We start from the raw sequence: 15,593 nt of genomic DNA on the forward strand, positions 1-15,593 counted from the left end.
CATATTCTTTATCCCCTTACACTGTGTATAAGACAGTAGTTTAGGAATTGTTAGTTAGATTACTTGTTGGTTATTACTGCATTGTCGGAACTAGAAGCACAAGCATTTCGCTACACTCGCATTAACATCTGCTAACCATGTCTATGTGACAAATAAAATTTGATTGGATTTGACGTTGAGACTGGTGTTTTGTGGGTACTATTTAATAAAGCTGCCAGTTGAGCACTTGTGAGGCGTCTGTTTCTCAAACTAGACACTCTAATGTACTGCCTGCTTAACCTGGAAGCCAGCTTCACCAATGTGTCGGAGGCAACATTGTTCAACTGAGGACCGAGGTCAGCCTGCAGGTGCCCCGGCCAGCCACAAGGAGTCGCTAGAGCGCGAATAGCCAATGTTCAATAGCCCCCCCCAAGCCAAACCCTCCCCTACTCGGATGACGCTAGGCCAATTGTCCCGATCACGGCCGGTTGTGACCACAAACACTAATCAAACGTTGTTTTTGGAGTTTTCTGATGTTCTCATGCATTTGGTATGGAAGACTGATCTACCAAGCTAGAAATAGCTAAATTACTGTAGACATGGGGAAAAAAGGAATGGTTATTCATGGGGTCACACAGAAGTTGGGGTCAATGTGAATGTAATAACATTGATGAGAACTGTGAAAAAGAAATGCCCCTAGGCCACAGCAGGGAGACGTTGTCGAGTATCTTGACAGAGTCTGTGACAGCGAGATCGAGACATTTTAGTACCTAGGATGACTCGTTGGTTTTGTTCTGTGCAACACTTGAGATGATCCTTGGAACCATTGTCTAATTTAGGGTTTTGTGAACATCCAGACATTCTTAGTATTGAAGTTGCTATACTTATATTCCTTTATATGTAATAAATCCCTCCAGGTTAACTAGTTCATTAAATAAGTTATTATGGATTCTAATTTACTATATTTCTTGATGGTGGAAGAAAAAAAAACCTCAAGGATAAGTCGATTTGGACGAGCCAAACATTCAGTAAACACCACTATAAGAGCCATGCACTTTAGTACTTGCATGGCCTGTTTAACTAAACGCACTCCCGACCTGCATTCCTTAGCTCTCCTCTTGTTTCAAAACACTTAGATTATAGAGTGATTCAAAATAATTTAAAACATCTTTAAAAAAAAAAAAAGGATTACATCTCTATGCGTATTTCTACATATTACATGTACACGTTGAGCACAAAATGAGCGAATAACATTTAATTGAGCAAAAACCATCCATCAGCTCCCGATATGGCATTGTGGCTGTTTAACAGTACAGGTTGTTGTGAAGATGTGACATGAGGATTGGTCTGCGAGGGTGTCGCTGAGAAAGAGTAGAGGGACAGGGTCTGTGGGACGGGTGCGTGTGCCGCCCTCATTCCCAGGGTCCTTTGGGGGCAAAGCTAGGCGTAGAAGGTCTCCACTTTGACTGCATGGCAGAACATCGTCATAGAGAACACCAAACCCAGAATCTACACAAAGGGATCACATACACAACCAAAATCAATGTGAGACAACTACATCATCAATAAAGTGGCCCGTGTCCAAATACCCGTACTTGCGTCCTAAATAGTAGGCCGTTTGAGTACGCAAATGTTTTTACATTTTATAGCAGGAAATCTAGTTTACTTTAAATGCCCGAATGTCATACTCATTTCGGCTTTGACAACAGCTGATAATCAGCTATGGGGATTTGCTACAGAAATTAAGACTCATTCTCAGTATGCGGAAATAGAAAGTTTTATAGTATATACACTACTGGTCAAAAGTTTTAGAACACCTACTCGTTCAAGGGTTTTTCTTTATTTTTACTATTTTCTACATTGTAGAATAATAGTGAAGACATCAGAACTATGAAATAACACATGGAATCATGTAGTAATTGGAAAAGTGTTCAACAAATCAAAATATATTTTATATTTTTCAAATATACTTTATACTTGAGATTCTTAAAATAGCCACCCTTTGCCTTGATGACAGCTTTGCACACTCTTGGCATTTTCCCCTCAACCAGCTTTATGAGGTAGTCACCTGGAATAATTTGTGGAATTTCTTTCCTTCTTAATGCGTTTGAGCCAATCAGTTGTGACATGGTAGGGGTCGTATACAGAATATAATATGGGCTTTGTCTTTTACCAAATCATGCTATGGTAAGAATAGCTCAAATAAGCAAAGAGAAACAACAGTCCATCATTACTTTAAGACATGAAGGTCAGTCAATATGGAACATTTCAAGAACTTTGAAGGTTTCTTCGAGTGCAGTCGCAAAAACCATCAAGCTCTATGATGAAACTGGCTCTCATGAGGACCCCCACAGGAATGGAAGACCCAGAGTTACCTCTGCTGTAGAGGATAAGTTCATTAGTTACCAGCCTCAGAAATTGCAGCCAAAATAAATGCTTCAGAGTTCAAGTAGCAGGCACCTCAACATCAACTGTTCAGAGGAGACTGTAAATCAGGCCTTCATGGTCGAATTACTGCAAAGAAACCACTACGAAAGGACACCAATAATAAGAAGAGACTTGCTTGGGCCAAGAAACACGAGCAATGGACATTACATTTTTGGTTCCAACTGCCATGTCTTTGTGAGACGCGGTGTGGATGAACGGATGATCTCGGCATGTGTATTTCCCACTGGGAAGCATTAAGGAGGTGTGATGGTGTGGGGGTGCTTTGTTGGTGACACTGTCTGTGATTTATTTAGAATTCAAGGCACACTTAACCAGCATGGCTACCACAGCATTCTGCAGCGATACGCCATCCCAGCTGGTTTGCGCTGGTTTGCACTTGGTGGGACTATCATTTGTTTTCCAACACACCTCCAGGCTGTGTAAGGGATATTTTACCAATAATGAGAGTGATGGAGAGCTGCATCAGATGACCTGGCCTCCACAATCACCTGACCTCAACCAAATGAAGTGAAGTAAAAGCAGCCAACTACTGCTCAACATATGTTGGAACTCCTTCAAGACTGTTGGAAAAGCATTCCAGGTGAAGCTGGTTGAGAGAATGCCAAGAGTGTGCAAAGCTGTCAAGGCAAAGGGTGGATATTTGAAGAATCTTAAATATAAAATATTTTGATTTGTTTAACACTTTTTTTGGTTACTACATAATTCCATATGTGTTGTTTCATAGGAGGTGTGGGGGTGCTTTGTTGGTGACACTGTCTGTGATTATTTGTCTTCACTATTATTCTACAAAGTCAAAAATAGTAAAAATAAAGAAAAACCTTGGAATGAGTAGGTAGTGTACATTTAAGAAAATCTAGGATGTTTATACTAATTTCAGCTCATCATCTAGTAGAATTCGATGCACACTTTCCCACAATGCATTGGAAGAGGGGCGCTGTGAGTGACGAGCCCAAGTTCTCGTCAAGTAACCAAACAACAAAACTATGCTACTTAATTGGGAAGATGCCGATAGCGAAGCTTCTGCGCTGGTGTTCACGAATTTGGCATCGTAGGCTACATCACTTAAAAAAACAATTATTTATTTTACCTAACATGGATTTCTGTTTTCTCATAAAGTGTTTCTTGTTCTCTTGGCCTTCATCAGAGCTTTTAAACTAAATACTGAAACATGTTGATTTCTGAGCGTGTCGGCACCGGGGACTCGGGATGTGGCTGCGTTATTGATGTCATGTTAATCAGGCTTTTTGTTTTGAACATATGGACTGTTTAGGTTTTGTAGGCTACCTGTTTCATTATTTAATGTATGGATCAAGCCTTAACTCCTTCCCAATGATCAGTGCTTTAGGTCATTATGTTGCTGTCCAGCGTTTTGAATTTGCAATGCGCCCATCTGTCCGCGTTTTTCTGTGCAATAGCCTTTTGATTTGAAAAGTTTTGGTGTGTGTACTAGGCTAATGTATACGATACAGCACTTTGGTTTCACTAAGAAATATGTTGAAATGGGACCAAATGATTTGCTTCTGTCTTCAGTCCCTTTGAAATAGGATAGAATGGCTATATGGGCTACGGTATACTGTTGGATAATGCGATGCAAGAAAAATCCACCCGCACTCAGCCCCGCCCCACGTACTCACCACTACGTTGCGGTCGCGGCATACTGTATACTTTTTACTATGCGACGATGAGTACATAGCATGCAGTTTAAGTATATAATAAGCTAGTATGGGTATTCAGATACCGGCCAGTCTCCATTGAGAATAAAAAGGTACAACCTCATGCATTTGAATTCACAGTAATAGTTGACAATAGTGGCTTACTTTCAAATCATCTAATTTCTTATCAATTGTTAGTGATATTAGCCTGGTTCCAGATCTATACAATATGTGCTTTTAACCAACTCCTCTGACTTTTGTCGTCATGCCATTGTCTGACCCCAATGCAAGCTACCGTAAAACGTTCAGATGCACAGATATTTGGAATGGGGTCTGTGTATAGCAATGACAACCAATGGTCAAAGTCGGAAAAGCAAAATGCCGATCTTCTGGAGCCAAGCTAAGATGCTGTGGTTCCCTGTCAATAGACATCTCTCTATAAAATGTATTGGTCACATACACGTGTTTAGCAGTGTAGCGAAATGCTTGTAAAGCGTATAATGGTGTCACCAGTGTCTGTACCTGTGTGAGTGCCGTACACAGAGCAAAGATCCACAGGGCCACCAGATTCTCTTGTAGCCAATCCTTCACCCGTTCGTAGCATGGCTGTGGAGGCACACAAGAATGGAAACAAATATTTTAAAGCGCATTATATAAAACCCCCGAAGTGTAGCCTACAGCAGGGTTGGGATCAATTCCATTTCATTTCAGTCAATAGAACAGCCATAGAAAAAAGTGATTTTACTCGAAAGGTTAGAGAAAACAAAAACTAACATTTGAATGTGTTTCCTCATTCACTCCATCTGGTGCTTGTCTTGGTAGACAACAGACTCTTTTATACACTAGCCTGCACAGTGACGCATCCCACACACGCCTTTTCCTCTGAAAATCATCTCCTTGTCATGTTAGCTAAGTGGGTCCCTTGCCTTCCACATTTCGCCCACCTCTGCTCTGTTGTTCCCTGGGATGGCTAACATCCCTATCTAGTGCGATGGACGGGAGGATGGGAGTGACTTGCAGATACCATCGCTCTGTGCTGGGACAACATTTAGACAAGTGAGTGAGCTGAATTTTTCATGGCCAACATGAACGGGATATACACATAGGCGACATCAACCAAAGTTTCTCAGACTCTCCCTTTCCAACATTCATTACGTGTAACACAGTGAAAAGGATGATGGACCACTAGACAACTACAAGTCCTTATGTAAAAAAAAAACATTGAATAGTTTATATATCCTCAAAGTGGTTGTTGTAATAATTCAAGATAGTGGCATAGACAATGGCAGACAGTGATGGGACTGGCACAGAGTGCATGAGCTTGGCATGGTACACGGCATAAATAATTTACGCCTTACAAGGGAACCCAAACCAGCTGCACGCATGCACCATTGTACATAAATGTATTTTATCCCCCCACACCAAACACAATCATGACACGCAGGTTAAAATATCAGAACAAACTCTGAACCAATTATGTTAATTTGGGGAATTTGGGCACTTGCTAGCTAATTTGTCCTATTTAGCTAACTTGCTGTTGCTAGCTAATTTGTCCTGGGATATAAACAATGAGTTGTTATATTACCTGAAATGCACAAGGTCCTCTACTCCGCCAATTAATTCACACATAAAACCGTCAACGAATCGTTTCTAGTTCTCTCCTCCTTCCAGGCTTTTTCTTCTCTTGACTTTATATTGCGATTGGCAACTTTCATAAATTAGGTGCATTACCGCCACCGACCTTGTTCGTCTTTCAGTCACCCACGTGGGTATAACCAATGAGGAGACGGCACGTGGGTACCTGCTTCTACAAACCAATAAGGAGATGGGAGAGGCAGGACTTGCAGCGCAATCTGCGTCAGAAATAGAATGGATTTCTATTTTAGCCCGTGGCAACGCAGACGCTCGTTTGGCGCGCGCAATAATTGAATAACACAGATTTCTACATTTATTTTAATCAAATCAAATCAAATTTTATTTGTCACATACACATGGTTAGCAGATGTTAATGCGAGTGTAGCGAAATGCTTGTGCTTCTAGTTCCGACAATGCAGTAATAACCAACAAGTAATCTAACTAACAATTCCTAATCTACTGTCTTATACACAGTGTAAGGGGATAAAGAATATGTACATAAGGATATATGAATGAGTGATGGTACAGAGCAGCATAGGCAAGAAACAGTAGATGGTATCGAGTACAGTATATACATGTGAGATGAGTATGTAAACAAAGTGGCATAGTTAAAGTGGCTAGAGATACATGTATTACATAAGGATGCAGTCGATGATATAGAGTACAGTATATACGTATGCATATGAGATGAATAATGTAGGGTAAGTAACATTATATAAGGTAGCATTGTTTAAAGTGGCTAGTGATATATTTACATCATTTCCCATCAATTCCCATTATTAAAGTGGCTGGAGTTGAGTCAGTGTCAGTGTGTAGGCAGCAGCCATTCAATGTTAGTGGTGGCTGTTTAACAGTCTGATGGCCTTGAGATAGAAGCTGTTTTTCAGTCTCTCGGACCCAGCTTTGATGCACCTGTACTGACCTCGCCTTCTGGATGATAGCGGGGTGAACAGGCAGTGGCTCGGGTGGTTGATGTCCTTGATGATCTTTATGGCCTTCCTGTAACATCGGGTGGTGTAGGTGTCCTGGAGGGCAGGTAGTTTGCCCCCGATGATGCGTTGTGCAGACCTCACTACCCTCTGGAGAGCCTTACGGTTGAGGGCGGAGCAGTTGCCGTACCAGGCGGTGATACAGCCCGCCAGGATGCTCTCGATTGTGCATCTGTAGAAGTTTGTGAGTGCTTTTGGTGACAAGCCGAATTTCTTCAGCCTCCTGAGGTTGAAGAGGCGCGGCTGCGCCTTCTTCACGATGCTGTCTGTGTGAGTGGACCAATTCAGTTTGTCTGTGATGTGTATGCCAAGGAAATTAAAACTTGCTACTCTCTCCACTACTGTTCCATCGATGTGGATAGGGGGGTGTTCCCTCTGCTGTTTCCTGAAGTCCACAATCATCTCCTTAGTTTTGTTGACGTTGACTGTGAGGTTATTTTCCTGACACCACACTCCGAGGGCCCTCACCTCCTCCCTGTAGGCCGTCTCGTCGTTGTTGGTAATCAAGCCTACCACTGTTGTGTCGTCCGCCAACTTGATGATTGAGTTGGAGGCGTGCGTGGCCACGCAGTCGTGGGTGAACAGGGAGTACAGGAGAGGGCTCAGAACGCACCCTTGTGGGGCCCCAGTGTTGAGGATCAGCGGGGAGGAGATGTTGTTACCTACCCTCACCACCTGGGGGCGGCCCGTCAGGAAGTCCAGTACCCAGTTGCACAGGGCGGGGTCGAGACCCAGGGTCTCGAGCTTGATGACGAGCTTGGAGGGTACTATGGTGTTGAATGCCGAGCTGTAGTCGATGAACAGCATTCTCACATAGGTATTCCTCTTGTCCAGATGGGTTAGGGCAGTGTGCAGTGTGGTTGAGATTGCATCGTCTGTGGACCTATTTGAGCGGTAAGCAAATTGGAGTGGGTCTAGGGTGTCAGGTAGGGTGGAGGTGATATGGTCCTTGACTAGTCTCTCAAAGCACTTCATGATGACGGAAGTGAGTGCTACGGGGCGGTAGTCGTTTAGCTCAGTTACCTTAGCTTTCTTGGGAACAGGAACGATGATGGCCCTCTTGAAGCATGTGGGAACAGCAGACTGGTATAGGGATTGATTGAATATGTCCGTAAACACACCAGCCAGCTGGTCTGCGCATGCTCTGAGGGCGCGGCTGGGGATGCCGTCTGGGCCTGCAGCCTTGCGAGGGTTAACACGTTTAAATGTTTTACTCACCTCGGCTGCAGTGAAGGAGAGACCGCATTTTTCCGTTGCAGGCAGTGTCGGTGGCACTGTATTGTCCTCAAAGTGGGCAAAAAGTTATTTAGTCTGCCTGGGAGCAAGACATCCTGGTCCGTGACTGGGCTGGATTTCTTCCTGTAGTCCGTGATTGACTGTAGACCCTGCCACATGCCTCTTGTGTCTGAGCCGTTGAATTGGGATTCTACTTTGTCTCTGTACTGACGCTTAGCTTGTTTGATAGCCTTACGGAGGGAATAGCTGCATTGTTTGTATTCAGTCATGTTACCAGACACCTTGCCCTGATTGAAAGCAGTGGTTCGCGCTTTCAGTTTCACACGAATGCTGCCATCAATCCAAGGTTTCTGGTTAGGGAATGTTTTAATCGTTGCTATGGGAACGACATCTTCAACGCACGTTCTAATGAACTCGCACACCGAATCAGCGTATTCGTCAATGTTGTTATTTGACGCAATACGAAACATGTCCCAGTCCACGTGATGGAAGCAGTCTTGGAGTGTGGAGTCAGCTTGGTCGGACCAGCGTTGGACAGACCTCAGCGTGGGAGCTTCTTTTTAAAAATTTTGTCTGTAGGCAGGTATCAGCAAAATGTCGTAGTCAGCTTTTCCGAAAGGGGGGCGGGGCAGGGCCTTATATGCGTTGCGGAAGTTAGAGTAACAGTGATCCAAGGTTTTTCCGCCCCTGGTTGCGCAATCGATATGCTGATAAAATTTAGGGAGTCTTGTTTTCAGATTAGCCTTGTTAAAATCCCCAACAACGATGAATGCAGCCTCCGGATAAATGGTTTCCAGTTTGCAAAGAGTTAAATAAAGTTCGTTCAGAGCCATCGATGTGTCTGCTTGGGGGGATATATACGGCTGTGATTATAATCGAAGAGAATTCTCTTGGTAGGTAATGCGGTCTACATTTGATTGTGAGGAATTCTAAATCAGGTGAACAGAAGGATTTGAGTTCCTGTATGTTTCTTTCATCGCACCATGCCTCGTTAGCCATAAGGCATACACCCCCCCCCTCTTCTTACCAGAAAGGTGTTTGTTTCTGTCGGCGCGATGCGTGGAGAAACCCGTTGGCTGCACCGCATCGGATAGCGTCTCTCCAGTGAGCCATGTTTCCGTGAAGCACAGAACGTTACAGTCTCTGATGTCTCTCTGGAATGCTACCCTTGCTCGGATTTCATCAACATTGTTGTCAAGAGACTGGACATTGGCAAGAAGAATGCTAGGAAGTGGGGCACGATGTGCCCGTCTCCGTAGTCTGACCAGAAGACCGCTACGTTTCCCTCTTTTTCGGAGTCGTTTTTTGGGGTCACTGCATGCGATCCATTCCGTTGTCCTGTTTGCAAGGCAGAACACAGGATCCGCGTCGGGAAAAACATATTCTTGGTCGTACTGATGGTGAGTTGACGCTGATCTTATATACAGTAGTTCTTCTCGGCTGTATGTAATGAAACCTAAGATGACCTGGGGTACTAATGTAAGAAATAACACGTAAAAAAACAAAAAACTGCATAGTTTCCTAGGAACGCGAAGCGAGGCGGCCATCTCTGTCGGCGCCGGAAGTTACGACGCGAGCGGTGTAGTCAGCCTGTTGGTCTTTAGCACTGCTGTTTTTCAGTCTTCCCTATAATCATGGATTTAGACCTGGGACACCAGTTGAGTGGATTCTCTCGCCGAACACGGGGATTAATCAAGTAATTATATATTAACGAACTACCAGGGGCGAAAGAAAGTCAGCACTGCTGCTGCAGACCTCGAAGCCGAGATTTCAAAACAGAGTTGATTAACATAAACAAATCCACATCAAAATCTGTCTAGAGATATATCTGTGGAAATACTACTCTATTTGTCAGACCAGTAAGCATCCTGAGAATCAGTCTATGACCCCACTATGGTGTTCTCCATTTTTTTTTCATATGACTCCCACAAGTGTCACGGGACTAGTCTAAAGGTAACCCGGGACCAGTTTAAAAAAATGAATGAATGTATGGAAGTAGTTTTGTGCCCCCAAAAAAGGGGTTAAATGTGCCCCCCCCAAAAAATATAAAATTATTCCTGAGCTTTCTCCTAGATGTAAACCTTTATTCTTTATGATACATTTTTGACTGTCTGTTTTGCCATTTAAGAGTGTGCTATTACTTGTGCAGTAAAGGGTTTTAGCAAAAGCTCTGTGGACTGTGTGGATTGTCTGAGATTTTTTGCAGTATAATGTTTTGCTTAGCTGGTTGGTCACAAGGGAGGCTTTTAGACAAAAAAAATGTTTTTAAACATTTGGGCACCAAAAACTACAGAATAACATTTGGGAACGAACTAGTGTGCATGCGGGTGTGTATTCATTTCAGAGAGACAGTGTGTGTGTGTGCATATGTGTTTGTTCGTGCATGTTTTTATCCTGTGCATCTTACTGCAGTCCACCAGGTCCCTGGGTTCTCGAGGCCACAGTTGTCGCTGTACTCCAGACAGCAGGAGTCGGGCACACGGCTGGCGTTGTACACATCAAACCAGTCCGTATGGTTGGTCACACCACAGCAGCGGAACTACACCAGACAAGGACACTGCATGTCAATGACAGAACAGAGAGGAAAACCGAACATGCTACACACTAAAACCATTCTGCATGATTCATAAACGGAGATCGTTCTCAGGCACTGACATGTTAAACATATCTGTCACATTGTTTTTTTCTTTTTAGATAGTTCTCCCTCATCACTCCAAATGGGCCATTACTGAATTGGAACTAGATTAACATTTTGCAGTGTGGTAATGTATTCAGTGGGGTTTGGAGAGGGTAAGCTTGGTTTTATAGAATGAGAACCTTTCTTGCTGCAGTTTTGACATTTGACTCAATCTAGAATTTCACGTTGAACACATGGTCACTCACATACACATACACACACAACTAATGCACACTACAAACAATCATACTGGACTCTAATGTAAAAGTGGCCCCTTCTGTGATAAACAGCCCAAAGTCTGATATCATGTATCTTTTGAAGTCTATCGGCAGCTTTCACCAGCAACATTTTTATTAGCTCCTTTTGTTCAACCTTTCCTCTACTATCTTTCCTCACCTTGTGTTTCCTACTTTCCTTTGCCCATGATTTGAGCATTGGATTTTTGGTCATGAATAATACAAAGCCGAGCAGATCAAAGTCAGTGTGGAAACAAACAATGTTGTTCTTCGGGGAGCCGTGCGGTCCAATTTGCATTCCTCTTACTGATTGACAGCCTATTTAAAGAATCGAAGGCTGTTCTTATTGGTTGGAATCAGGTTTGATTGTATAATCCCTTGTCCCTATGAAGTGGTACATATGATAATGTATTTAGCATGCAGTACTGTATTTCTCCAACTTGAACTGTTTTAACACTAGCCTGGCCCCAGATCTGATTGTGCTGTCTTGCTAACTCCTATGGACATTGTCATTCAGTGTCATAAACCGATCTCGGACCAGACTAATTTAAGACTGTACTGTTCTACTGTTGACCACCAGGGGGCAGTCTAAGCAGGACAAGTTGACTTACATTTGACATTTTAGTCACTTAGCAGACGCTCTGGATGACTTACAAGAGCAATTAGGTTTAAGTGCCCTGCTTCAAATAAAATAAAATGTTATTGGTCACATACACATGGTTAGCAAATGTTATTGCGAGTGTAACGAAATGCTTATGCTTCTAGATCCGACAGAAGAGCAGTATCTAACAGGCAATATTGAACAATTCCACAAAACCTAATACACACAATCTAGTAAAGGAATGGGATGAGAATATATAAGTACAAAATATATGGATGAGCAGTGACAGAGCGGTTAAGATGCAATAGATAGTAAAGAATAGATAGTGAAGGATACAGTATACAGCATATACAGTTGAAGTCGGAAATGTACATACACCTTAGAGAAATACATTTAAACTCAGTTTTTCGCAATTCCTGATTCCTGATGGCCACTCCAATACCTTGACTTTTGTCCTTAAGCCATTTTCCACAACTTTGGAAGTATGCCTGGGGAAATGTTCCATTTGGAAGACCCATTTGCGACCAAACTGTCTGATGTCTTGAGATGTTGCTTTAATATATCCACATAATTTTTGTACCTCATGATGCCATCTATTTGGTGAAGTGCACCAGTCCCTCCTGCAGCAAAGCACCCCCACAACATGATGCTGCCACCCCCGTGCTTCACGATTGGGATGATATTCTTTGGCTTGCAGGTCTCCCCCTTTTTCCTCCAAACATAACGATGGTCATTATGGCCAAACAGTTATATTTTGTTTCATCAGACATTTCTCCAAAAAGTATGATCTTTGTCCCTATGTGCAGTTGCAAACTGTAGTCTGGATTTGTTATGGTGGTTTTGGAGCAGTGGTTCCTTGCTGAGTGGCCTTTCAGCTTGTGTCGATATTGGACTTGCTTTACTGTGGATATATATAATTATGTGCCTGTTTCCTCCAGCGTCTTCACAAGGTCCTTTGCTGTTGTTCTGGGATTGATTTGCACTTTTCGCACCAAAGTACGTTCACCTCTAGGAGGCAGAACGCGTCTCTTCCCTGAGCGGTATGACGGCGCGTGGTCCCATGGTGTTTTCTAAGCTGTTTAAAGGCACAGTCAATTTAGTATATGTAAACTTGTGATACAGTGAATTATAAGTGAAATAATCTGTCTGTAAACAATTGTTGGAAAAATGACTTGTGTCATGCATCAAGTACATGTTCTAACCGACTTGCCAAAACTATAGTTTGTTAATTAACAAGAAATTTGTGGAGTGGTTGAAAAACGAGTTTTAATGACTCCAACCTAAGTGTATGTAAACTTCCGACTTCAACTGTACATATAAGATGAGTAATGAGAGATATGTAAAACATTCTTCAAGTGGCATTATTTAAGTGACCAATGATTTCAAGTCTGTAGGTAGGCAGCCGCCGCTGTGCTTGTGGTGGCTGTTTAACAATATGATAGCCTTGAGATGGAAGCTGTTTTTCAATCTCTCTGTCCCAGCTTTGATGCACCTGTACTGACCTCACCTTCTGGATGGAAGTGGGGTGAACAGGCAGTGGCTCGGGTGGTTATTGTCCTTGATTGTCTTTTAAAGCCTTCCATTGACGTCGGGTGTTGTAGGTGTCCTGGAGGGCAGGTAGTTTGCCCCTAGTGATGCGTTGTGCAGATCGCACCACCCTCTGGAGAACCCTGCGGTTGTGTGTGGTGCTTTTGCCATACCAGGCGTGATGCAGCTCAACAGGATGCTCTCAATTGTGCATCTGTAAAAGCTAGTGAAGGTTTTCGGTGACAAGCCACATTTTTTCCGCCTCCTGAGGTTGAAGAGGCGCTGTTGCGCCTTCACCACACTGTCTGTGTGCGTGGACCATTTCAGTTTCTTGGTGATATGTACACGAGAAACTTAAAATTTCCACTGCCGTCCCATCGATGTGGATAGGGTCCCTTTTCTGTTTCCTGAAGTCCACAAACATCTCTTTTGTTTTGCTGACATTGAGTGAGAGGTTATTTTCCAGACACCACAGTTGTTGGTAATCAAGCCCACTTGTGTCGTCTGCAACTTGTTTATTGAGTTGGAGTCATGCATGGCCACGTAGTCGTGGGTGAACAGGGAGTACAGGAGGGCTGAGAACGTACCCTTGTGGGGCCCCAGTGTTGAGGATCAGCGGAGTGGAGATGTTGTTTCCTACCTTCACCACCTGGGGGCAGCCCGTCAGGAAGTCCAGGACCCAATTGCACAGGGCGGGGTTGAGACCCAGGGTCTCAAGCTTAAAGGATGAGTTTGGTATGTACTATGGTGTTGAATGCTAAACTGTAGTCAATGAACAGCATTCGTACATAGGTATTCCTCTTGTCCAGATGGGTTAGGGCAGTGTGGAGTGTGATGGTGATTTCATCGTCTGTGGGCCTATTGGGGCGTTAAGCAAATTGGAGTGGGTCTAGGGTGACAGGTAGGGTGGAGGTGATATGATCCTTAACTAGTCTCAAAGCACTTCATGATGACAGAAGTGAGTGCTACTGGGCGATGGTCATTTAGTTCAGTAACCTTCGCTTTCTTGGGAACAGGAACAATGGTGGCCATCTTGAAGCATGTAGGGACAGCAGACAGGGATTGATTAAATATGTCCGTGCATGCATTTAGGACGCGGCTAGGGATGCCGTCTGGGCCAGCCACCCTGCAAGGGTTAACACGTTGAAATGTTTTTTTCACGTCGGCCACGGAGAAGGAGAGCCCAAGGTCTTTGGTAGCGGGCCGCGTTGGTGGCACTGTATTGTACTCAAAGCGCCCAAAGAAGTTGTTTAATTTGTCTGTAAGCAAGACGTCGATATCCGCGATGGGGCTGGTTTCCTTTTTGTAATACGTGATTGTCTTTAGACCCTGCCACATATGTCTCGTGTTTGAGCCATTGATTGTGACTCCACTTTGTCTCTATACTGATACTTTGCTTGTTTGATTGCCTTACGGAGGGAATAGCTACATTGTTTGTATTCAGCCATGTTTCCAGTCGCCTTGCCATGATTAAATGCGGTGGTACGTGCTTTCATCTCCTATCCACGTCCTTATAAACTCTCACTGAGTCCGCATGTACGTCAATGTTATTTTCTGAGGCTACCCGAAACATATTCCAGTCTACGTGATTGAAGCAATCTTGAAGCGTGAAAGCTGAGAGTTTTTGTGCTAACAATGTAGGAAATAATACATTAAAAAAACGAAATACTGTACAGTTTCCTAAGGACTAGAAACAAAACTGCCATCTCTATCGGTGCCATCTTGTGTACACACACACAAACACTCTGCTTAAGGACTTACATCCGTTTGTACGATCATCCAAGCGTTGGTCAAGCCCACGTTGCCCTCGGTGCCAAAGAGCTGGAGTCCCCTCTTCAAATCCCTCTGGGCATAGTGATCAATCTGGATACAAGACACACAAAGACATCAAGGTGAAGACATAAACTTCCTTACTCATGCAAAACACACACACACACAAGAATTCTGGCTCTGTCTCCGAAACACATGACTTAACCTTATTTATACATTCAGACAGTCAACAAACAAGCTATCAATCTGATTGATTGTCATTGCTCTCCTAAACTGTGCCAGTAGAGTAATGTAGTCTTTTGGCATGTTTATGTAGAGGGCTACAGGCTGATACCCTCAGTGGTCTGTTCAACCCACTGTCAAAAGGGTTTTCCCACTCGACTAAATCACATCTGTTTACATCCGTTTCAACACAGCCGCAATGTAGCATGAATAATAGACTCTACACCTGATATTTTTTCTGAGCAATATAATATACTGGTACAATGTAAAACACAAAGGTAACACAAAGGATCAAAGAGCATGGGTAAGGCCTTCAGGGGAAGTTACTAAAAAACAATTTTATTAGTTTAGCTTTGTACTTGTCTTGTATTCCCTTTCTGAAAATAACAGGAGCAACTTAACTCTGACTTTTGCGTCATTCATTGACGTTAATGGGAGACAAATTTGAGTTTAGTGCTATCTCAAGTCAGAATATGGCCCTGAGCAGATACTGTCTCAGACTTCCAATCATGCCTCTGCTGACACTGCTGTAACTCAAATATGTCTGGTGAAAGGCTAATCAAATCTGATATTTTTAAAACTTCTACTCAAAGTTTGACTTTTCAAGCTGAGCCTAATAGA

The 15,593-nt window shown here is 43.3% G+C and overlaps 1 protein-coding gene across 3 annotated transcripts in view; it reads right to left on the reverse strand.

The window, feature by feature from the left end:
- Nucleotides 1-219: 219 nt before the first annotated feature.
- The window catches only part of LOC135505878 (tetraspanin-4-like), a 117,974-nt gene continuing 102,600 nt past the window's right edge, over nt 220-15,593 (reverse strand). For all 3 annotated transcript variants that reach the window (XM_064925103.1, XM_064925095.1, XM_064925087.1), the window contains 4 exons: nt 14,742-14,843; nt 10,347-10,478; nt 4,602-4,685; nt 220-1,488 (listed from right to left, as the gene is read on the reverse strand). In XM_064925103.1, coding sequence (XP_064781175.1) covers nt 1,420-1,488; nt 4,602-4,685; nt 10,347-10,478; nt 14,742-14,843 — 387 coding nt within the window. In that variant the 3' untranslated portion in view covers nt 220-1,419. The remainder of the gene's footprint in view (nt 1,489-4,601; nt 4,686-10,346; nt 10,479-14,741; nt 14,844-15,593) is intronic.

This window comes from Oncorhynchus masou, chromosome 2 (genome assembly GCF_036934945.1).
Source record: "Oncorhynchus masou masou isolate Uvic2021 chromosome 2, UVic_Omas_1.1, whole genome shotgun sequence".
Taxonomy (NCBI): Eukaryota; Metazoa; Chordata; class Actinopteri; order Salmoniformes; family Salmonidae; genus Oncorhynchus; species Oncorhynchus masou.